The following is a 10839-nucleotide window of genomic DNA, read 5'->3' on the forward strand; positions in this document are numbered from 1 at the left end:
AAGGTCCTCCGCATAGTTCCTTCATTGCAGCCATTTCTTCCCAACACTCTAACTTCTCTTTCCTGGTGTGTGGAGCATACACTCCAGTGAAGTACCAGGAAAAAGAATTTTTTTTTTTTTGAGTTGAGTAAGTGATTGAGTAGGTGCCTTCCTCCACCCTAGTGCCAGTCCATACTCTACTATCCCACATAATAAGTATTCCCCCCTTACTCCCATCTGCCTCAATATATCCAAGCCTCATCCATCTACTAGACCAGAGCTGATAGGCAATCCCCTCAATCCCTTTGTTCACCTTGGTTTCCTGTAAACAAACTACATCCGCTTTCCATTTCTGCAAACAAGTCTTAACCAACTTCTTATTGGTGGTGTTGTTAAGACCCCTCACATTCCATGTGATCAACTTAATATTCATTTAAAAGTCAGGCTTAGAACCCTCCCCCTGCTTCTAGCACCTTCAACCTCTTTATTGAGACTAGATTGAAGCTTTTTCAATTCATTCTTGCCTATTCCCCTGCTCTTAGGGGTGCTACTAGCTTTCCCCTGCTTCTTGTTATCTATCTCTGTTTTCCTTTCATCAATTCTCATGAGTAGTGCAAGAGTCTCTTTCTCAAATCCTTCGAAAGCTACCCCATACGTGTTGCTCAACTCCAATATGTGTGAGTTAACCCAGTTTGGTGCCTCAATTTCAGCCAAATCTTCTTCTGACAGGTTTTGCATAACCACTGGTTCAGCATCAAGAACTTGTTGCAATTGTAGTTCTCTTTGATTTAAATCTTTGGACGTATACCTTTCTTCTGAATGTCTGTCCTCATTGGTCAGTTTTGAGTTATGGGTTTGCATGTGTGCATTTTCATCTGCTACTTTTTCTCCCACCATCTTCTCCTTCGTTATTTCCTCAGAGGACTTCTCCCATAGTTTGATTGCTTCCAGAAATTGAGAAGCTAGAGTCTTAATGGTTGAAAGCCCATTAATATCTCTCACTTGTTCCTCCCGTGATGTCTCATTTAAACCCAAATGGGTTTCAGAATTCCCTTTGTGTTTTTGGCCCAACTGAGCTATTGGGCCCAAATTTATTTCCCCTGAGATCTAGGCCAAAGCAGATCTTTTCATTAGATCTGCTGGGTGGTCCCCAGTAACCCTAGTTGACCCACATGGTTCTTCACATGTCTTTGGCACGCTTTCCCCCATCTGTACTTTATCATTGTCATATCTCCTTTTACCCAAAGGTTTTCCATCCAAAACCCGTTGGGTAATACATGTGTTCGAGCCTTCTTTTCCATAGGATATCTTCGCCGGAGCTTCTGCCCAGAGTTGCATCGTGAACAAAACCCCTCTGTTTTCAATCGTCACCTCTTTCGGAATATTACTACCATCATCGTGAACCTTTATCCTAGCCCATTTAATATGGTTCCGCAGTGCAGTTTCTTCTTCTGTTTCAGCCCAGCCCCCACAATATTCTCCGATGAGTCTAAATATTTTTTGGGACCAAAGGTGAAGAGGGAGGCCTACAATCCTCACCCATGTCGTTTTGGGTCTGTTCATCAGTTCATATGTTCCGATTGAGGGATTCCACCATCGTAGCTTTATTGGGGTTTTCATCCAGATCCAGTCTCCTTCCATGACTTGTTCTGCTATGAGTTTGGAAGTAAACTCAAATAAAAAGAGACCATTCCCCATCTCGTAGATGTTCAAGCCATGGGCTTGTCTCCAATTAGTGTTGGACCACCTTCTGACCTCAGAGAGATTTGCATCAGCATTAAAAGCTCCCACCAAGCTCCTCTTTAAGACCCCATTTTGGTTTATTAAGGAGTCATTAATGCTAATGATTTCTCCACTTTTGATCGTTGAATTTGTCTCTATTTATTTCCCGTTCCTGTCTTCCCATTTAAAATTCCTGACCACCTCTGCATATGGAATATTGCTATCATATTCCTCTAGGTTATTCTCCCTCTTGTGGATGCTGATGAACCTAGTCACCTTTTCTGCAATATCCATCCATCCAGAATTAGTCGTCAACTCTGGTATGATGAGGACTGCCCTCCTCCTTCCCCTTACATTTATCAAACTGATGTAGCGTCCAAACTTGTTAAAGTTACGGGCTATGAAAATTTCAGACAGAGTCTCTGTTTTCCTCCATCGACGAACAACATTCCCTTTTGTCTTAGATGCCTCTATCAAGACCTGCACTATCCATTCCATCGATTTTCTGTTGAAGGAAGTCCTAGTAACCACATTCCTGCTCCTTTCGGTCCATTCATACCACACTCTTGCTGTCCCTGAGATTTTTTCCAGATCGTATGATTTAAATCCTACTGAAAAATAAATGGTGTTCTCCATAGGTTGGGAAAAAGAAAGAAAGAAAGAAAGGAAAAAGAAAGGAAGAAAGAAAGAAAGGACTGGGTTTCCGGTGGTCAGAAGGCCCACCGGAGGTGAGGAGAGAGGTTGGCAGAGGGAAATTCAAATGTCATTGGGAAAAGTGCCTGAGAGAATTTTTTTACTTTTTGGAAAACATTTTCGGGTCTTCTTCTTTTCCTTCAGGTGATTTCTCTTCTTCTTTCTGGTGTTGCTAGCGCTACGGTTTTTTCTCTTCTTTCCCCTATTTTTTTTTCAACTAAAACTCTGTTTTTTTTTTTTTTGAATTCATATCTTCTTCGAATTCAACTCTATTTTTTTGTTCCATTTCTTCTCTCCTTTCTTCTTAAATGTTGTTGCCTTGCTGATTTTTTTTTCACAGTGATTAAATACGTTGCTGCTTTTTTTCTTTTAATAGTGATTAAAATATAATGCTGATAAGTTCTCTTAAATCTTAACAACCAATAAAAATATCTGACCCAGCTTGGAAATGTGGAAAATATAATGCTGATTGTTTTAATTTGAACTTTTGGTTATATATATTATCTCTATTTATTTTGGAGGGAAGGTGGAGCCTAAGAAGGTATCGTTTGCGAAGTTGGTTGAACGTAAGGATGAGGAGGAAAATTGGACATATGGGGTAAGGTATAAAGTGGTGAAGAACGAGGCGAAGTTAGCCATTATGACTGCTAAGACAACAACTTTTGAACACATGTATGCGAAATTAGAGGACAAAGGCGGGGATAAGAAGTTGTACAGGCTTGCCAATGTGAGAGAAAAGTGGGCTCGTAACCTGGATCAAGTGAAGTGCATCAAGGACGAGGACGACAGGGTTTTGGTGGAAGAGACACTCATTAGGCGGAGGTGGCAGTCATACTTTCATTAACTCATGAACGAAGAGAGGGACAAAAACATTATGTTGGGGGAGTTGGAGCACTCAGAGAGACATCTCAACTTCAGGTGTTGTGTCTCTCAACTTCAGGTGTTGTAGGTATATTAAGGTTGAGGAGGTTGAGGGTGTTATCCATAAGATACGTAAGGGAAGAGCAATTGGACCAGATGGGATCCTAGTGGAATTTTGGAAGAGTGTAGGCAAAGTAGATTTGGAGTGGTTTACTGTGTTGTTTAATGTCGTTTTTGAGACGACGAAGATGCCTGAAGAATGGGGGTGGAGTGCGATGATACTGTTGTACAAAAATAAGGGTGACATCCAAAATTGAAACAACTATAGGATTATTAAGCTGTTAAGCCACACTATGACAGTTTGGGGGAGGGTGGTGGAGATGAGGGTGAGGAGGGATGTGTCTATTTCCCTGAACCAGTTCGGATTCATGTGGGGGTGCTTGACGACAAAGCCATTCACCTTGTAAGGAGATAGGTGGAGCTGTTAAGGGGGAGAAGGGACATTCACATAGTGTTCACAACCTGGAAAAGACTTACGACAAAGTCCCTAGGGATGTTCTATGGAGATGCTTGGAGGCTAAAGGTGTACCTATTGCATACATTAACGCGATCCAAGACATGTATGATGGATCCAAGACTCTGGTAAGGATTGTGGGATGTGACTTGGAGTACTTCCTAGTTGTGATGGGGTTGCATCATGTATCAACTCTTAGCCCATTTTTGTTTGCCTTGGTGATAGACGAATTGCGCGACATATCCAAGGTGAGGTGCCTTGGTGTATCTTATTTGCGGATGACATAGTCCTGATTGACGAGACTCAAGGCGAAATTAATGCTAAGTTGGAGGTTTGGAGGCAAACCTTGGAGTCTAAAGGGTTCAAGTTGAGTAGAACCAAGACATAGTACTTGAGTGCAAGTTTAGTGACTTAAAGTCAAGTTCTACAAAGCGGCGGTGGTTAGACTGACAATGTTGTACGAAACGAAGTATTAGCTAGTCAAGGACTCTCATGTTTAGAAGATGAAATTTGTTGAGATGATGATGCTGAAATAGATGTGTGACATACTAGGAGAGACAAAATTGGGAATGAAGATATTCGCAATAAGTAGGAGTGGCCTCGATAGAAGACAAGATGCGATAATCGAGACTGAGATAGTTCAGACACGTGCGGAGGAGATGCACAGATGCCCTAGTGCGGAGGTGTGAGAGGTTGACTATGGATGGTTTCAAGAGGTAGAGGTAGGTCGAAGAAGTATTGGGAGAGGTGGTTAGACATGACAATATGAATATGAAAAAAAAAGAAGGTAACTGCCCCCACAGTAAACATATGATGAGCCCAAACAAGAAATCCAAGAACACCTATACTGATCATGGCATAAACCATGCCTAGATACCCGAAAACCGGTTTTCCCGAAAAAGTAGAAACGATATGACTTATGATACCGGATCCAGGCAGAATGGGAATATACACCTCTGGATGACCGAAGAACCAAAAGAGATGCTGGTATAATATGGGGTCTCCCCCTCCAGCGGGATCAGAAAAGGTTGTATTAAAGTTTCGATCGGTTAATAACATGGTAATTGCCCTGCCAGTACCGGAAGTAATAATAAAAGTGGGAATGCTGTCACTAGAACGGACCACACAAATAGAGGTGATCTATGCATAGTCATTCCAGGTTCACGCATGTTGAAGATAGTTGTTATAAAATTAATAGACTTGTGTTAAGCAAGCAGAGTAGTCAAGCCAAAAAAAGCAAGAAGCGGTTTTCGTTCGATCGACGGAATCAATTGTACTTTCACTGCTGTGGACCGGCTTTCATAAAGCACCTTTGGGCAACATCTACTATTGGGATCCAATTTCGAGATCAATTCGACAATGAAACTCTTTAAGCAAGGAAGTTCTCCAAAAGTATGAAAAGCTAGAGGACTTTGTACCATCCATTCCGGTGTGGTTGGATTCTGTTCAACAGCCCAAGGACTTGGTCTTTATCTTAATACGGACTGGGTTTCTCCTTTGGCACAGCCCAACTATGAGGTACATCAGCAGATGTTATTATAAAACGTATATGGCTCTTTGCTGGTAGAACCACTCTATTGTCGACTTCTAATAAACGTGATTGACCCAATTCTAGATCATCTTCTGGAATCGTATAACTGTCAAAAGTGAGTGACTGTTCATCGGAATTGTTATAGTCCGAATACTCATAAGGTAGGGTCGACGCCCGCCTCCCCCCAAACTGTACTTGCAAGTTTCCCCGCAAAAAGCTCTCCACGCCTACTCTTAGAAAGAACACTATTTTTCTTTAGTTAGGTAGTTCTCCCGACCGTAAGACCCTTTATGAGTAAGGTTAATCGAAGGTCGGGGAAAGTTTCTCTGGACTTTTTATCAATATGAGGTGATCGTAACACAGTATATAAGACTCGTGATTCAGGGAGAAATTCAATAAGACAGAGCTTTCTCTGAAGGGCGCCATATTCTAGGAGCCCAAACTATGTGATTGAATAAATCCTCCTGTGGGTCAAGGGCTCCTTCTCCCTCCCCTTCTTCAAACTTCGATTCATATTTTTCATAGAGAAATCTCTGATCAAGGATAGACCAAGAGCCCTTTTGCATCATATCTAAGGGACTCTGGTCGGGGTGAAGGCATCATTGAGAGAAATCCGGAGATCTACGAAGGAACGCTAGCTATATGCTTAACACATGCAAGTCGAACGTCTATGAAAAAGCTGTCGTAAAGTTTCGTTCTTCGTTCCTCTCCTCTTGGTCGAGTTACTTCGTTCCTATTTCTTGCCTTTTTTTCCGGTATGCCGCTCTGTCATTGTCTGATTTTTGGTTGTCTGATCACACTCGAAATTATGTATCTACTTATCGTATTTTTACCCCTGCTCGGTAGTTTTGTAGCAGGTTGTTTCGGACGTTTTCTAGGAAAAGAAGGAACCGCTATAATAACCACTTTGTTGATGAGTTGGAATTGATTGTCCTCACCTGTTCTAGTGACATAGGCCCATCCGGTCAAGTTAGTTGGAATGTGATCTTTGCCTTTTTTTCCACATACTAAAGGCCCCTCTCTTTTTCCTTATCGCCTTAGCGCAGACAGGAAAATCGGCATTTCGAAAACAATTAATAGAAGAAAGTTCCCAGAATATTCAGGATAAAGCAACTTCAGCTTACCGAGGACATGACCTTTAGATAGAATGTTATGGAGGACACATATTAGGATAGGAGGTTAGTTAGTTAGTTGAGCGTTGTGTCACTTATTCTTCTTTACTATTTGTCGTACTATTAGTAGTATTACTTTTGTAGTTACTTTGTCCTTTGAGTGGTTATTATTTTTATATTTTAATTATCATTCTAACTTGTTATGACTATGGTTTAGGTTGATTTGTCAGTTTGCCATTATTGTCTTCATTTACGTTATTTCTTCCTATTTTACTTTGGACTATTTTTTTTCTTGAGCTAAGAGTCTATCGGAAACAACCTCTCTACCTCTAAGGTAATGGTAAGGTCTGCGTACATTCTACCCTCCATAGACCCTACTTTGTGGGATTACACTGGGTTGTTTGTTGTTTTTTCTTTTAACCTGTGTGGCATGAATTTTATATCGAATCTCAAAGATTTGATCATCATTACTCTTGTGAGAGTAAGTGCTCTTAGTTGAATTCATCATTTAAGGAAATTGTCCAAATAATACAAGGTAATTTTAAAAAAAAACATAGAATTAAAGGGATACAATCAATACATATTAAATTTGCCAGGTAGATTAGAATATAGTTTTGTTACACTAAAGATGAGTGTAAGGAGCTTTGCATAATATTCTAAACCATGTGAAAGATGTGTTTACAAGTTGAGGCTTCTAGGGAGTATGCGATTCTTCCTTTTTCTTCAAGTCTATTAATGTTTGATGTAAGGAAATTTAATAGATAGTAGCTGATGAACCTTATTGTCTAACTTTCTAATGCTTACAAATTTGAAGCATCCTTGAATATTGCTTTCTTAATGAAGGATATAGCAAGTGGGAAATCTATGCTCTTTATTCCTAGGTTACTGGCTGACTATGCTGTTTGGATGGGAGAAATACAACCACCTTCTCACTTCCAGGTAACTTTTCATTTTTCGAACTTGTATTTCATTGCTGATCCTGTTCGTCAAGTGTTTAAGGCAATGCAAGGATTTGATTTACCCTTTATTGGTCTTTTTCAGGAAAAGTACAAGGTTACCCAGGTCTTCTATACTGATGAGATTAAGGAAGTTTTGCTTGATCAGTACCAAGTGACAGGAGCACCGTTACTATTTCTCTTGCATGGGCTTAATACTGATAGCAACAAGTATTCTAAACCAGCAGAATTTCAGGTTTATGTTTTGTCCCATGAACACCAATATACCTCTTGCATGGGCTTAATACTGATAGCACAAGTTCTCTAAACCGGCAGAATTTCAGGTTTATGTCTCATAGTATTGTTTGCCAAGTCATTGCAAAGAATTATACAAAATTTACCATGTTTTTGTCCAGTTGAGCCGAGGGTCTTTCAGAAACAGCCTTTCTACCTCCACGAGGTAGTGGTAAGGTCTGTGTACACTCTACCCTCCCCAGACCCAACTTAATGGGATTTCACTTGGTATGTTGTTGCTGTTGTTGTCCAGTTGGTTCACATAGTTAAGCCAGATATGGTAGTGCTAGAGTAATTACTACACCTTTTAGGAACGGCTGAAGGCCACACTAACATACCAAGAATTCTGTAAAATGTGAGATCTAAAAAATTGTAGCTTGTCAAAAATTTGCTTGTGGTCACTGTAAAGAGGAATCTTGGGCCTAACTCAACCTTAAAAGCTAGCTTATGAAGGGAAGATTGTCCAAGTCCATATAAAGAGACCAAATTCCCATCCCTTTTACGTAATTGGAGTCTGAACACCTCCCCCGCACGCCCAGACTTCGTTAACTGGAGCATGGACACTATAATATTGGGGGCCCAACATCAGTAAAGAATGGGATGGGCCTAGCTCTGATACCATGTAAAGATGGATCTTGGGCCTAACTCAACCTCAAAAGCTAGCTTATGAAGGGAGGATTGTCCAAGTCCATATAAATAGACCAAATTCCCATCCCTTTTACGATGTGGGAATTCTTAACAGTCACTACTTCCATCCCAATGATGACAATTTTCCTATTTTAGGGCATCCCTAGGTGTGTGACACAATTCATTTGTTGGTCATGTTTCATGCAACTTTTAAAAGTTTTTAGAATTTAAATTTAAACTATGCTATGATGTTTTTTTTTTTTTTGATAACCGAGAAATCCGTCTGTGACCTGCCCTTTGGACCAATCACAGCCTTCTAAACTCGGTGGATAATGGGCCCGCCCCTCTCCCCTTCTCCACTTAAATACCGGGCTTCGCTTTGCATGGTGTGGGGCATGAACCTGCGACCTAAGCCACAAATCCTCCACCTTTTGCCACTTGAGCTAGGCCCTGGGGGTTAAACTATGCTATGATGTTTTCATGGTTAAATTAAGTTTCTGACAACTACTTGGATGTAACTCCGCTAGTTCTAGCAATAGACTTAAGACACTACTTATCTCTGTGCTGATCATGCCTGGTCAAATCGCCTCACAGAAAGTGGGACTGAGGGAGTAATTTTCTCTTCGCTGCAGTCTGCTTATTTAATTTAGAATTATTGTAGTTATGATCTTGTCATTCTGTTTCACAGGATAAATTAAACACTGTTATGTTACTAAAAAGGACAAATTGGCTTGCTGGAAAACGAATTAAATAAGGGCAAAAAGAAAGAAAACGATTAAGCATTTGCTGAAGAAGCAATTGTGCGACAATTAGTGACGGAGACATAACTAGTGAACTGATGAGGGCAGGCTTCCCATTATTTCTCCCATGAATGATTGAAATTAATAGACGGTAAAGGTCTGAAACTCAGAAGGAAGATACGGGACCATTGGGATAAATACATCTAGCTGTCATTTTTTTGTCATCCTTATTGAGAATTCCGTTACTTGTGCGAAACTTCTACAAAAGGTAGTTTTGTTGATAGAACCCAGGTTCTGGGGACATATTGTAGCCAAAAAAGTTCCAAATTACAGGCAGTGTAACGAGCTATGTAAATATCATGGCATTAACATCGTAATTTACAACAGACATGTCACACCAAATGGCAAGTAAAAAAAATACATACTTGAGACTAGGAACTTCTTATTTTCCCCGCGAAGATCCCGCGGTTATATTCCTTCTAAATTGTCCACCAAATATGTGTGGGTATGCTGTTCCATAGGGTGATTTGCAAGTATGACTTCCATAAGGGGTGGTCTGGAACTTTTGGCTCCACTAACAAAACTTCTTTAAAAACAAACCCCGCTTAAGAAAATCTGTTGGAAAAAACTTTTGTTGCCCATAAGGCCTAAGTTGTTGGCATAGATTAGTTTTGCCTATAAAGCAGGAGTTGAGACTTTCCAGTAAGTCAGAGACCGTGAACCTACTCAACTGACCACACATTTAGCCTTAAAAGAAAAAGTTGCATGTGTTGCTCAATTGTTCACAATTTATGACGAGCAACACTTGGTACTATTCATTCTACCTATCGTGTTAAATTAGTCACAGTCGTGAGATATTGACAAAAATTACCTGTATTATTCAATTGCTTACAACTTGTTCCACCACTTTATTAAGGAGCCATTCTTATAATACACAAAATAATATTCTACGCCTTTGTATGTTGTTAAATTACTGTTGAAAATGATTACTTTTTGAAAAGTAAGTCAGTCAATGCAACTGAAAAATCTTGTCCAATAGGCAACACATTGTACTATCTTCAATCTCTGTAACTTACTGAAATGTCCTGAAGTTCCGCCTCATAGGTAAAACTAACTTATGTGTATACTACAATAGACTTAGGTCTGATGAGAAACAAAGTTTTCGCACAACAGATTTTCCAGTGTTTTGGGAAGCGAGAAGCGGAAAAAAGCGTCGAGGGCTCGCTTCACAAAAGCGAGAAGCGAGAAGCGAAGCGCACGCTTTTTTTTAAGTAAAGCGATATTTAGTATAAAAATAAATAAATATTAAATAACTGAATAGAGGTAATATATTCTTAGATTAAAAGTAAATTGATAGTCAATAATACTCATAAGTCATAACATATAAAGCAAAAAATCAAAAACATAATTAAATCACAAAAGGATCAAACTCCTATTCTTCAACAGGATCCTCAAACTGATCACTGATCACACTGTATTGAAATTAACAAAAACCAGAGTAGCAAGCATACACACATCACTGATCACAATCACTGTATAGAAATAAAAAAGAAAACAGAGCAGCAAAAGAATTGGAAAAACAGAGCAGTAATATTAATTGAAAAAAAAAACAGGTCAGTAATAGAGATTGAAAAACAGATCAGCAAACAGAAATTGGAAAAAAAAATGCAGCAATAAAAATATAGAAAACACCCAGCAGCAACCAAAAACAAAAAAACAGTAGCAGATCAGTCGCAGAGAAGAAGAGAAGAAGAAGAAGAAGAAGAAGAAGAAGAAGAGAACTAACAGCAGTGACAGCCTGGCAGCAACCAAAAATAGAAAAAAAAGACGC

The 10839-nt window shown here is 39.7% G+C and overlaps 1 protein-coding gene across 2 annotated transcripts in view; it reads left to right on the top strand.

Annotated features, from left to right (window-relative positions):
* LOC102584238 (xaa-Pro dipeptidase) overlaps positions 1–10839 on the top strand; it is a 38805-nt gene that overhangs the window by 5256 nt on the left and 22710 nt on the right. For both annotated transcript variants that reach the window (XM_006362705.2, XM_006362706.2), the window contains exons 4-5: positions 7256–7351; positions 7454–7603. In XM_006362705.2, the coding sequence (XP_006362767.1) occupies positions 7256–7351; positions 7454–7603 (246 nt within the window). The remainder of the gene's footprint in view (positions 1–7255; positions 7352–7453; positions 7604–10839) is intronic.

This window comes from Solanum tuberosum, unplaced genomic scaffold (genome assembly GCF_000226075.1).
Source record: "Solanum tuberosum cultivar DM 1-3 516 R44 unplaced genomic scaffold, SolTub_3.0 scf00418, whole genome shotgun sequence".
NCBI lineage: Eukaryota > Viridiplantae > Streptophyta > Magnoliopsida > Solanales > Solanaceae > Solanum > Solanum tuberosum.